Source organism: Ptychodera flava, chromosome 2 (genome assembly GCF_041260155.1).
Source record: "Ptychodera flava strain L36383 chromosome 2, AS_Pfla_20210202, whole genome shotgun sequence".
NCBI lineage: Eukaryota > Metazoa > Hemichordata > Enteropneusta > Ptychoderidae > Ptychodera > Ptychodera flava.
This window is the reverse complement of record NC_091929.1, coordinates 24646814-24661201: the sequence shown is the minus strand read 5'-3', so window position 1 is coordinate 24661201 and position 14388 is coordinate 24646814. Positions and strand designations below refer to the sequence as shown.

Below are 14388 nucleotides of genomic sequence, written 5' to 3'. Positions count from 1 at the left end.
ATGTATTGGACTTCGATGAAATAATGATATTTGATAAAAGACGATTTCACTGGAAATCAGAAACTCTGTACAAAGACATTTCAAAAACCATTCTACTCAGACAGCTATACTTCAGTTTCTAAGTTTTATATTGTGCAAAGCAACTTTGTATTTTTAGAATAATTATAAATATCATAATCCATTCCTGGTGAGGGACTGTGCAAAGGATAATAAAGTCATTTCAATCTCTATCTGTGCTGACAGTATTCTGTGTGTGTATAATGATGGTTTTCTACTGTAACTGGTTTTTACACATGCTAGGAATACAGCATAAACAAAGCTGTATGTATGTAACATTGGTGTTCTATCACCCCCAATTCCCTGTGAACGGGTTCTCAATCACCCTTGATAACAGGGAGTTTGGACAAAACCATTGTTGTGAATAGGTGAGAGGCAGAATGCACCTGGTGGAAAGACATCCAGACTATTAACTTTTCAATACTTTGCTGGCATGCCAGACTGTTTTCCACCTGTAACTTACGGAAGCCTCTGTTTCAGAGTCAGCATCAGATTTAAAAACCCACATTTGTATTAACAAGGTTCAGAAATGGTTACCTGCACCAACTGTTCAACTGGTGACATGTTTCCAGTTTCCATAGCAGTCTTCACAATTATCACCACTTCATAAGCTTCTTTCACTTCAATATGGCCAACAGTCTTCAAGTGATAGTCATAACCCTGCAACAAAACCATGTTCATCTCAGTATCAGTCTTCTCTGAAACTTTGAAATACAGATGGGCGTCAATTTACATAACAAAATGCAATTTGCATAATCTTTTGTTGCGAAAATACATTTTGTTGTATTGTTATTAACATATGAATACAATGTTCCAAAAACAATGGGTGGCCCACCCCTCAAAACCCCCATGAGGAGAACCCTGAGTAACACTAGCCTACAGCCTAATGACCTTATGTGTCATTGGATGTGAACTTTGATCTTTGACGTTAGATATTTTCTGCTGAATTACAATTTCTTCACTGCATGGACTTTGCAAAGAGCATGAGTGCCCAGTCAGCATGTGTTCATGTTTCAAAATGGCATTCTGAAAATATATTTTAACTTTGTTTGTAAACACACCAATATTGACAAGGTCATTCAGCATTGTACTTGATGCTGTACACCTCAGACAACACTTCCACCTAGACAATCAACTAAGAGATAAATACAAGTAATTTGTGAAAAGCCTTAAAATGCGTTGAATCAATTGAAACCTGATAACATCTCCTTTACAAGACACATGACACATTCATGTTGACTCTCCGTAGAACAAGTAGGCTCAGTTTAGGAAACCTTGGATCAAATCAAATTCAGAGACTTTTGTCTGTCACAGTCTGTTTGATTGAGAGCATACAGCAGTGAAACATACTGAAAAGCATAACATGTTGGATATGACAACCTAGATACAAAGAGAATTGACATAACACTTTCAGGAAATTACCTGTTGTCTTCGACAACCAATATTACACAGAAAACAATTTGTACTCTTCTCTGTAATATTACTTTGTGACTTCTTTAATTTCTTTTCAGCAATCTCCTGAAACATGAATTGTAGTGAAAACATTTTAAGTGGGAGACAGGTTGACAAAGAGAAAAGTTTTGATGGTGGCATCTTGAGAGATCACACAGGTGAAGACAGCTAGCATGTCACCATGGATGACAACTATGAACAAATAAACCGTAAGTCTGGATAATTAGAAAGCAAAGATATTCAGACTCTCAAATTTTTACAGTTCTTTCTGAGTTACCACTTGTGGGGGCTCGAATAGCTCTTGGAGTCAGAAAAAATTTCACTTAGTTTTTCGAAAATTTTATGTTTTTCCCATAGAGTTAACACAGGGATGGTGGCCATTCTGAATTTCAAATATCAGTAAAAGTCAGATAATTTGTTCCTCTGGTACCAAACTTTGCCAAGTGACCTCTGATTTTTATTCTTGATTTAGTAAGAGTATAGTTGAAAGTTTCACTTAGGAAGGTTTGAGCGAAAGCTTGAGTCTTTCACTTTCAAGGTACGTACTACCTAAAAATAAAATGCAGAACAAGTAAAGTGATCTTACAACTTTTGTTAATGCCTTTTCCCTGTCCGTGCCTTTGGATAAATCTTCAATAACTTTCCCAAATTCAGATATTAATTTCATGGATTTCTGTACGCATCGATGTCGAATGGACATCACATGCTTCTCCGGCTGTAAAAAAAACATACAGAGAGCTTGGCACTGAGCACCTGGCAGATGAACATGACATAGACAGCTTAGGGAAGTATGTGGTATTATTTAATTAGGTTATGATTTGCTGCAATATGTAAGTTGAAATTAGATCACAATTTAGAAAGAAAACTAGCGTGAGACTGGTAGCACTGACAACTTACAGCTGCCATAACACTCATGTCTGTACACTGAAAAGCAGCAGTGTAGTGCATGTACAGACTCAGTTTAGTGTGTTATATATATATATATATATGACTTTATAACACGCCACATGCTCATTCTGTGTTGCGATTCGCCAGAAAACGTCACGTGACAAGAAAATAGATACGTCTAGTCCCCACCGGATCGAAAAAAGTGACGTGAGAGGGCATTTTTTGAAAAGGTATTTCCCTAGGGACATAGTTCGGACCAAATTTGGAAAAGTGCCCGGTCACGTGACCGCAGTGTCGTCTGCAGCTTTGCAACAATGGCGGGTGACTAGAACGTGATGTGCGTCCGGGATAGGTGACGACACATTCTATAAAATAGATTTTCCACATTTTCCAACATTCCAACAGCGTAGGAACTTGAACAGCTCATCGACGGAAAAGATTAAAGTGCAACTAAGGATGTCGCTAGGTATGCTTAGAATATTTTTTGAAAGAAAGTGGTACCACGTACAACTGAAACCGCTGTACATCGCCCAGTAAACTTGTCACAATGGATTGTTGCGGTGCAAAACATCAAAACACATTAAAAACTATATAACAATACAACATGAGCATGTGGTGTGTTATAAAACACCTATAGCCTGGTCTTTATTCGGGCTATAGCGCTCGTCTATTACCCCTCGTGGCCGTGTGTTACCAGAAACACATCGCTATACCCCTCGGCCTACGGCCTCGGGGAATAGCGATGTGTTTCTGGTAACACACGGCTCCTCGGGGTAATAGACGGGCGCTATAGCCCTCATGACCAGGCAATAGGTGTTAAATATGTATGATTGTTCTGCAAATCGGGCTTCTGTTCTCCCAAATTTCAGGTTCACGGCTGATTGTACAAATCTATTGTTTGACTGTATTCATATAAGTATATTCACAAGCATTGGGTTTGCAGATCAACCTAGAATTACTCATTACCAGGGAAAAATTCATGGTTTGATATCTTGTAAAATACTAGTAGCAGTACCAGTAGATTTTTTGGACTAATGTGCAGCGTCTAAGAAGCTGTTATCCAATTGGTTGGCTGAATCTTACCGTTATGATTGAATAGTGCAGACTCCCTAAGTTGCTGTGAAAAGTGACAATCTACGAATCAGATATAATCTTTCGAACACGCTGCACATCAGCAGGACTTTTTGCATCTGACCAACTGAAACATTTAAACTACCACTCAATTATTTTGAAAACTCTCTGCAAGGGTTGGATGGTACTGAGTACTTACAGTGTCTTCTTTTGGATTTGTTTTACATTTTTCACAGCATATCAGGCAGTATCGATCTCCATGTTGGTATATGAATGTTTTCTTTAATCTTTCTTCTATTGACATGGTTGGTATAGGTGAAGGCTGCAAGAAATGTATATATTAAGTTGTTGCCAAATTTCTGGTGTAAAGTATGCCTGTCTTATCCTCATTTTAGCTCATTTTAATAGCTAGAGTTCCTTAATTTGGGATGCAGCAAATTCAAGCATTTTCTACAAAAACAATGATCAAAGTGTCTTCTTGGCTAAATTAAAGCCCAAGTAATACTAACTTTCAATGATTTTTTTCATTATTTTTATTTTATAAATCAATTGCAACTTCTTATCCTACTCCCCAAAGAATGTTGAAACACCCACTATTTAGCTTGTCAACTTAGCGTCTATATGTGTAAAATGCATGGTTATTGTTTACATTTGACAAGAAGTCAGTTTTCCGGACCAGAAGTCAGTTTTCAACAATAACAATGCAGTTTACAACCATAGGGGCTGAGTTGACAAGCTGGATACTGTGTATATCAACATTCTTTGGGGAGAAGAACAAGGAATTATGGTTCACATTCAAAATAAAAACAGTCTAATTATCATCAAAAGTTAGCATTACTGGGGGCTTTAAGAACCCACTGATAAATATCTACAATTCATTTTGCTACAAAGATACAGCTCATTCAAAGTGTTTTACAGTACTCTCGAAGTCATGTTGCAATACTGTTCAAATTGTCAACACTTAAGGTACCTTTGTCATGTCAGAAAATTCTTATTTGTAACTGAACTTGATGTTAAGACGATATTTTGTCAACAAAACATACCCAGTCTTGTGTATTTAGGGCTGACCCTTTGCATATAAACATAATTTATGAATATTAAAAAAAGGACTGGTTTTCATAGCACAAAAATAATGAAAATATTATAAAATACTACAGATATTGAAACTGAAGTTCACTAACTACTTGATTCATGTTAACTTGTTGAATGCCAAAGTCAATTTTTGTCACCTTTATAAAATATACTCAAGTCAATCTTTTTGAGATTTTTTCGCCAAAATTTGATAAAAGACTGAAGTCAATAAAATGTGATGTCTTTTTGTCCAAAATATTAAAAAAATTACAGGAAAAATTAATGAAAATTGGCAATTTTGCGCTAAAATTTTGGTGGGAAAAACTTTAGGCACTCAAAGGATTAAGAGGATGCTTGCAAAAGTTAACAGTATCAGATGTTAAGTTTGTTAGGGAAAGCCACTTTCACAGACCATACATGGCACACTCTTTCATAAATTTGATAAAGTCCACAAAATAACTCTCCCTACCTTGTCGAAGTGACAGAAGACATTACAAAATCAATCTTGCTTTGTTATAACACTGAAATGTAACGTGTGTGGGGTCTTTTACACAAAGTAATGACAGAAGTCAAATTTCTGAGCTTGTGAAAAACAAAGGTTATAAAAACATATATGTCTATTGAGTAGTTTATCAACTAACCTCTTCTACAACAGGATCTGCTTTCATTTCTGTAGAAGCCTGGAGTTCATTTTGGCTTCTGTCCTCTTTGGGTTCTTTCTGGTTTTCGTCTTGTTCTTCAAGTAATTCAAGCTGCTTCTTATGCGCAGCTGATGTGACATGCAGCTGTGGCTACGCAGAAGAGAAAGGTGAAAGCAAAAGATGTAAGGATAAACGACTAATGAACAAGTCTGGCATTGTCAAAACAACAACTTTGACACTCAGCAGACTTGGTTTCATAGCACTTGTGACAAATCTACAGCTGTTTTTCTTGGAATGGACTTCTAATCATCGTTTGATTGAAACTAAAAAACAGAATTTTTGCAAAGTGTGACAAATATCACAAGTTTTTGTACAATATGCTGAGGAAAAAGTGAACACATGAAACTGAATTCACTCATTTCAGAATCTGAACGCTAATACCTCGTGTCAAACACACAAACAGTCATTTCAACTACAACACAGAAATGTTGTCATTTGTTAACAAGGACATTAGTCATTAAATATAGCCAGGATGTCAATTCTGAAAATTAAACATTCATTCTTTTAAAAGTTTGAAGAAAACACAAAGAAAGCTGAGATTATTCACTGAAGAAAGTCAATCCCTGTTTTTGACAGGGTACAAAATCACAGCAATGTCATCATGTATACGTGAACAATGCAGAAAGCAAGACAGCAATGGATTATGGGTATTTATTAGTACATGGACTTACAGCTATGTTTTCCGGTATTTTTTGACGACAGACAAGACAGTATCTTTCTCCTAGATGATACCCAAACGTCTTCTGTATCCTCTCTCTCACTGGCATATTTAAAAACTAAAAAGAAAATAATGCTAGCTATGTATGAAGACTGTAGTGAACTTTTGGAAACGCTTAATTTGCAGCTAAGTCACACCAAGGATAGACTGAAAATACAACACTGTTGGCTGTTGTACACTTTTCTAAAGGTCTAAAGGAATTCTTGGATGCCTTAAGGTAGAACGCCCTTGGGGACAGACATTCAGACTCTCATATTTTTACAACTTTCACCAAATCCATCACTTGTGGGGCTCATTTTAACCCTTTCACCCCCAGTTCCCTGTATACAGGTCCAACTTTACCATAGAAAACAATGGATTTGGGACAAACCATGGTGGTGAAAGGGTTAAAGCTCTTGGAAAAAGAAAATCTTTCACTGTCCTTTTTTTTTTAAATTCTAGATTTAACTTTTTCCAAGAGAGTTAACACTTGGATGGCGGACATTTTGAATTTCAAATATCACAAAACTTTGGGATGTTGGTTTCTCTGTATCTAAACTTTGCATGGTGAGCCCCGATTTTTATTGTTGATTTGATAAGAGAATGATTAAAAGTTACATTCAGGTAATTTTGAGCAAAAGTTTAGGTGCAGACTACGTTTAAAGAACTGACAACATCAAATTAAGTATGTAGCTGAGGGAAATCATCTTCGGTATGCAATCGCTGATGTGATACAGGTTTAACATATCTGCCTTGTCTCTGAAGCTAAATTAAGGCTTGCAAAGTACAAATGCTATAATAAGGCATCTATAGCTGCAATAACATAATGTATCTGCAATTGGAACCCTTTGAGTGCTGTAATTTTTCCCACCAAAATTTTAGTGCAACATTTTTACCAATTTTTATGAATTTTTCTGTAATTTTTTGATAATTTTAGACCAAATGGACATCACATTTCATTGGGTACAGTTTGTTATCAAAATTTTGACAAAAATCTGAAAAAATTGACAGGAGTATATTTTCTAAAGGTGACAAAAATTGACTTGGTGTTCAAAGGGTTAAAAACTAACCTCTTCTCCTGCAGCATCTGTTTCCTTTTCTGAAGAAGACGGGATTCCCCTCCCGCTTCTTTCTCTTTTGGGTTCCCTCTGGTTTCTATCTTGTTCAGATTCTGCCCCGCCACTCTCTATTTCTTCCAGTAATTTGAGCCGTCTTTTGTGGGCATTTGAATTTACATGCACCTTTGGCTGAACAATAAAGAAGGTGAAAATGTGAGAAATAAATATACGGATAAAGGAACAATGAACAAGTCTGACATTATCAAAACAAGAATTTTGAGAATAAGCAGATTTTGTAACTTGGTACATGTGATAAAACTAAAGCTGTTTCTCTTGGCATGGACTTCTAATCATAGTTTGATTGAAACTTAAAACTATTTATCCATGAAGTGATGAAAATCATAGGGTTTTGAACAATATGGCATGAGACAATGTACATTAAACCATGAGTAAGTTCAATCATTTTGAAATATGAATACAGAGGTACTGATAATACCATTTATCAAATGAACCGTAGGAGGGCTATGCATGAACTGGCCCGAACTGCCACCTGTGTGACGTAGAACAGGACGGATAAGAAATCCGAATTACCCCTGTTCTACGTCACCAACCGGAACTTTTTTCCTGCACTTCATCTTGAGGCGTTTGTGCACAGACCGATCTGCCGCGATCGATGCCGTACTCTCATGACATTTTTATGAAAAGGTATTGCGATAAATCCAGACATGGAAACATGGAAGGCATGTAAAACGAAATTTTGAGTCGTTAAAGCTTTTGTAGCTATTCCAGAGAATCTGACTGGCAAGGATTTTGCCTGTTTACATGGATTATCAAATACTATAATGGGGAAAAGAATGCCATAAACTTACTCTTATGCGTTCAGGTATTTTTTGACTACAGACAAGACAGTATCTATCTCCAAGGTGATAGGCGAAAGTCTTCCGTAACCTTTCTTTCACTGACATTGTTAAAAACTGGAAATAAAATAATGCTGAACATGTATGAAGGCCATAGTAAACTTTTAAACAGTTTCAATTAAAATTTGATGTGATATAATACCAAGAACAAGCTTTGAATGGGGCACTGTCTGATACTTTGGACATCATTTAAGATCTGAAGGAATTCTTGACAGCATTTTTAAAAAGTGCAATGTACCTTTGGATGGCCAGCTGACATCAAAATGCTGATTAAACTCACACTGACTGAGGTTACACGAGTGTGAAGAACACATTATCTCCTCATTATCTTTACATACAAGACTGGTGAGCTATATACATACTTTTGACCAAATCATTGTGAGAAGTTACCTGGACACTGCACACTTACTTATCAGTTTTCCAAACTTTGCACAAACATTTTCCACAAAGTACTCACCTCAGTGGGAATCATATGTTCAAACAATGCAGACTGCTGTGCTGAAAAATCCTCCGGTTTGTTAGTTTCCTTTGCGGTCTCTTGTGTCTCCTCTAAATCCTGTCCCTCAGTTTCAGACATCTCTGCATCATCATCTTTCTTCTGAGATGTCAGCTCCTTTTCTGAACTTGTCCTTTCTGTTTTCTCTTCTGTGGCTTTCTGGCCGTTCTTGTTCTTTTCCAGCACTGGTGTACATGTCTCTTCAGTCTCAGCATTGCTCTTTCTCTGCTGCTCAGAGGCTGGTATTCTTTTCAAGTTGATGACCAGTGTTGATTTGATCAGATGTTGTAGAGCGTCCTCTATGATTGATTTGCAGACCACTCTGATCAGATGAGATGGTGACTCCACATGACTTGCAGAATCCTGGAGTGGAAATTTTCAAGATTTCAAGATTTTTTATATTTTAGATCTCATGAGAGTCATATTCCAGTGTACCGCTACAGTTTAACCAGCCTAAATTTTATACAACATTTTACAATTTTTTATTAATTTTCCAGTTCTTTTTTTGTAATATTGCACCTGATGGACATCACATTTCATTGGCTACAGTTTTGAATCAAATTCTGGCAAAAATATGAAAAAAAACTGACTGGGGTGGGTTCTGATGTTGATGCTGAAAGATTTACAAATAAGCGGCCATCTTAAATCAACTGACCACTGCTGGTAGTTCTCACATAAGATTTCCAAGATGGCATCTAAATGTGCTTTGCCAAATTCAGAGTTCACTGTTCACCTTACACTATGTCACCCTTTTCTAGGCTTGCACAAAAATCTGATGATGATGGGTCGAAAGGCTCACAAAGATGTCCCCCAGTGTAAAGAAAAACAAAACCGCCTAAAATCCTTCTTGGCTTATAGCTATTAAAACTGAATCCGCTTTTGCCACCACAAGTTATTTTTAAAGTCATCTTGCCTACTTTGTCCAGTAAATATTTGCATGGCAATGCTGGGATACCCACTGTACGATATATCATTCAATTATTTCAAAATGGTAGACTAGGCTGCCTCATATTGCCTAAATTCATAGAATAAAACTCCAACACCACAGAGTGATAGTGCCTTGTGGTACTAGATAGCCAAGACTGTGCAGAATTCAATGAGTGGTTGCATTGCTCTGCATTGTACAGAAATCTGGGCATGTCTACACAGTCCAAACTAGCAGGAATGATATCAAAAACACATGTATGGCATTCAAAAAGCACCGAACACAGAAATGGACACAAAGCTAGAACCTTTGCCAGCACTGTGAGAACCAACTAGATTACTAGTATACAACTTGTGTTGCAGATCTGTGCATACATCACTGAGCATACATCATAGCATGTACGTGAAGTATCTCAGGGCAATGCTATATGTAGCTGCTCCATTACTCACCTCTTCATTGCCTGAGTTAAGCTCACACAAATTACAAAATGTGTCTCCATTTTTCTTTTCTGAGATCTTTTCTTTTAATTTCTGTGAATCAAAATAAATATATAGCTTATTTAATTCGTCTTGGTCAAAAACTTTCTACAACTTTTAAAGGTTTAATGCTTTCAACTGAAACACAACTGATCCTATTTCGCAGTACTCCACCTGAATCAGGCAAGCTCTAAATTAAAAATCTTCGCAATTTTCATTGAAAAGACTCAAAATTCAACTTTGTAGACACTGATGGTTAAAACTAATAAAAAGCATTTGCTGGACTTTATATGAAGTGCATCTGGAATTTCTGATCTGTAATTTAATTGGATATTGTATTGGTAACCACTCTGCAAAGTAGAAATTGTAGCGTGATTAGAGAACGAAAGTTTACAATATATTTCAAGGCAGGCATCAAGCTGTACAGACATTCATATAGCTGTAAACAGAAAGCAGATCTTTACTGATCAAACTGATTCCTTCAGTGTTTTGTTGTACATAGGCTAATGGGAACTAAAAAAGTAAAATATTTTGTATCATATCATTGAATTCTGTAGATTTCTTACTTGTGCGTAATGAAAAGATTTAAGAAACCATTTTTTGGACTGACCTGCAAAAGATTCTCAATAGTATCCATGTCTTTGTTCAACACGGCTGTTTTCACCTTGGCAACAATCTCAAACATGTGATGTAGAATTTGATGATTCAGAGCATTCACATGGTTCTCATATCCCTCCTACAGGAAAACACAGACAAAGCATTATATGGCATCTTTAAAGTTGACATCTCTATGCCTTGTACACACATTCTACACAGACTACATGTAAGTGTGAATACACCCTCAGCTTTGCTCAAAATCAAGTGGTTGTTTAACCTTCACACTCCTATTTTCAAGTAAAAAGGTCCGCTTTCTCCATGGAAAACAATAGGTTCGGGTGCAACCATAGTGGTAAAGGGGTTAAACCTGTACATTACTAGGTGTCTATACTCGGAAGGCGATGAAGAAAGTCTTGGTTTGATACCTTTGTTTCTGGGATGTCTATCTCACAAATATTGCAACGACTGATTCCTGCTTTGGTGTTCTTCATCTTCTCTTCAATAGCTTGCTGTAAACAAATTAAAAACATGAACAGTTTGTTGACACAATTCCCACTATTTTGTATGCATTTTATCAAGCTACTATTCAAAGTACACAGTAGTGATGGTGTTGTCATCAGAGCTAAGAACAAGACCTGCTTAAAAAAGTGATAGACATTTTGCCTGCATCATAATGTAATATGGTTCTGTTTGGCGTGAAACATTAAAGGTATACAGTCACCTGTAATCTAAATATGCCCATATATGGTCAAAGGGGCGTTCTTGGTATTCAAAATGCCCATGTGAGGGCACTGTTTTTAAAAAGCAGCCACCCGCTTAAAATTTGTGATTGGTTAGATTTTCTCTTTCCATGGTAACTGTTGCAAAATTGGAATGGAACGGGTGACAGTATACTTTTAACAAACACTTCTATCCTGAGGCAAATCATTGGTACCAAAGAGGCTGGTATCACTGCACTAGCTGCTCAACTGGAAGTGAAATTTGATCATTCCGGTATATTGTTATACTCACAGCTTTCATCAAGACATTGTCTCTGGATTCTTTCTCTCTCTTGCCAAAGTCCTTAATGACTTGCCACAGTCTGGCAATCTGTTCAAAGACAGTCTGCATGTCTTTGTGTTTAGGCAGCTCCAAGTGTGCCGGTTGCTATGGAGACAAAAAATGGCAGGTTGTAGAGTGAAAATGAATTACGATCAAAACTGACAGAAATTACAAAGATGGTGTACACTATGATGATATATATTGTCTTTTAAATGCATTGTGATTCTGTCACAAGTGTCTTTGGAAGACAAAACAAAAACACCATTGCTTTCCTGAGGGCAAAAACTTTGCAACTACATGTCTACGTCTATTTACTCACTTTTCAAAACCCTGCACCTTTCATTTACAGGGCCAATGATACAGTCTCTTCACTATTTCAAAACTATTTCACTTCACTATTTCAAAACTATTTCACTTCACTATTTCAAAACTATTTCACTTCACTATTTCAAACTATTTCACTTCACTATTTCAAAACTATTTCACTTCACTATTTCAAAACTATTTCGCTTCACTATTTCAAAACTATTTCAAGGGATCATAACATTGACATGTAAGACAATTTCACAGGCCCTTTAATGTAAGAGGTACAAACAAAGCATACATGTACCATACGTTTGGACTGAGAAAGGGTTAGGAAAGAAGGTCATATTTATTGAAAATAAACAACACTAGCGCTGAGAGTTAAACTGATACATGTACATATCTTTGTGGGCGAGGCCAATTTTCCAGATATCACAAAGAGCGCCCTCAACGACAACGCTGTGGATTCTGTAAAGAAGGCCACTGTCACATCTGTGGCAGTAACAGCAGATTGGAGGAGCAGAAATGACAGTTTAAGTCTGTGACATCAATGTCATTCTCTTTGTTAAGTTCATGAATGACTGAAAAAGTAGCACTGTGGACTAAGATCGACTTTATCCTTGTTTGGAACAAGTTTTCCTTTCTGAGCTAAAATATTGCATGTTTCATCCATGAACATTTAGAAGGTACTCAATATATATTATCACAAAGGAGAGAGTTTGGTAACAAGACAATTGTATTATCTCTTGAAAGAATTCAAATTTGCAATATATATATATATACTTACATTAACATTTTCTGGTACTTTCTCACAGCAAAGCAGACAGAATCTCTTGTACAGATGGTTATAGCTGAATACTTTCTTCAGTCTGACTTCAACATTTGGTGCAAGTATTATCTGGAGGTAGAAGGAATGAACAGCTACTATAATCATTCTTTGTCTGGCATGCACCAAATCTACCTCTTTTTTGATGTATCGGTCGAACCCTACCAAAGGTGATGGATATGTTGAACCGTACATAAGTGAGGGGAGGCCAGACATTTGAACGACTAGACATGCATTGAGAAAACTGATTTAAAATTCAGGCAGATAAACAACTTCATAGAAGTACAAATATCGTTTGATTTGTCACTGTCCACACAAACTACATGCCTGAGATAAACATGCAATACAAATGCATGGAATGGCAGATATACTGTCAAGTACCTCTGTATACATGTATGTACCACCCCTCACATGCACACATCACCACACGCATGCATCTATACAAGTACACGTACATGCCATGATGATGTATATTTACTATACAAAGACAGGATGATAATACTGGTATATCACTCATGAATACAGTAGTAACCATAGAAACCCATCATGATTATACCTCACTATTCAAAACACCTGTAACCATGGCAACTTACCATTTCATCTGTCATATTGCCAGCTTTAGAGGACAGCAATGTCTTCCTCTTTTCATTTGTTTTCCTCTGTCCTTGACCTTCATTGCTCTGTGTGAGAACAATACACACAAGAACATTACACACATTGTATAACGAATTGTTGCTGGAGAGGTAGACACATGACTTCATTTGCTTTAGTTGCTGAAGAAACACACATTAAACGTGTAATAACTTGAGCATTTGCCAGTAAATGTAATGTTCCTGTTATGACTACATTTTCCGTGAGAAAAGAACATTACCTGAATACATTTCAAAATAACCATGGCAAGACAAAATTAAAGAGCAATATCTGTTTAGACTATACACAGTAACTGTGCTTGGTGACTACTGCACTGTATGCTGCACTGCAAGACACTGGCATCTTGTATGCTTTTGCAGCCTCAAATGATATGAATAATTATAACTTTACACATATACATTATGTGCCATACGCTATTGTTAAAAATACCAGAATTAAAACAGAAATCAGATGTGTTTGCCAGATGGTATTTACAGAGTAAAATAAGACCATATGCTTTACATAGAATCTACATGTATGTGTGCATAGCATAGCAGTGCATACATTCATACATGTATCATACTATCTTGGAGTAATAATGGTTGTGGCATACTTACACCGGTAGCTTTCTGTCCATCTTTGGCTTTCTCCCCGCCAGCACTCAAGACATCTATCAGAACAGATTTGCTGTTGGTAGCAATAGCTGGCTTCACAGGGTGTTTGGGTTTTGTCTGCTGTAGAATCCGTAAGTTCTTCCTGTTTATTGGAGATATCTGCTGCTGTTTCTGATGTGCTTCCTGTTTGGGAAAAAATGTCCAAACATCAAATATCTTTCTTTTAGCAAATAAAATGTATGACTTGACTGTCAACTGTACCCTACATCAATTGACTCAATCTACAGAAGTAAATGATGGCATAGTGATAAAGGAGAAACTATAAATGCTGGTTTGGACTTGGCATGTCACTCCCATTATGACAGCAGCTACTCCGCAATCATCTTGGGTGTTGTCAGTGCATCACATGTTGCAATCCAGACACCAGTTAGGTATGGAGAGATTTCATCACCAGTGGGTTGATTCCTGAATTTCATCAGCGTCATCGGAAGTGGCTATGATGAGAATGTGACAAACATCTATTCCGTCACTGGTCACTTTATGCCATCACAGCACATAAACCACTTCT

At 36.8% G+C, this 14388-nt stretch overlaps 1 protein-coding gene across 2 annotated transcripts in view; it reads right to left on the bottom strand.

Annotated features, from left to right (window-relative positions):
* LOC139117574 (uncharacterized) overlaps nucleotides 1–14388 on the bottom strand; it is a 41278-nt gene that overhangs the window by 20725 nt on the left and 6165 nt on the right. For both annotated transcript variants that reach the window (XM_070680811.1, XM_070680821.1), the window contains exons 2-17: nucleotides 13824–14003; nucleotides 13170–13256; nucleotides 12538–12648; nucleotides 11418–11552; nucleotides 10832–10915; nucleotides 10420–10545; nucleotides 9783–9863; nucleotides 8370–8771; nucleotides 7865–7969; nucleotides 7008–7184; nucleotides 5912–6016; nucleotides 5181–5330; nucleotides 3668–3790; nucleotides 2096–2224; nucleotides 1480–1575; nucleotides 595–717 (exon numbers count right to left, since the gene is read on the bottom strand). In XM_070680811.1, the coding sequence (XP_070536912.1) occupies nucleotides 595–717; nucleotides 1480–1575; nucleotides 2096–2224; nucleotides 3668–3790; nucleotides 5181–5330; nucleotides 5912–6016; nucleotides 7008–7184; nucleotides 7865–7969; nucleotides 8370–8771; nucleotides 9783–9863; nucleotides 10420–10545; nucleotides 10832–10915; nucleotides 11418–11552; nucleotides 12538–12648; nucleotides 13170–13256; nucleotides 13824–14003 (2214 nt within the window). The remainder of the gene's footprint in view (nucleotides 1–594; nucleotides 718–1479; nucleotides 1576–2095; nucleotides 2225–3667; nucleotides 3791–5180; nucleotides 5331–5911; nucleotides 6017–7007; nucleotides 7185–7864; nucleotides 7970–8369; nucleotides 8772–9782; nucleotides 9864–10419; nucleotides 10546–10831; nucleotides 10916–11417; nucleotides 11553–12537; nucleotides 12649–13169; nucleotides 13257–13823; nucleotides 14004–14388) is intronic.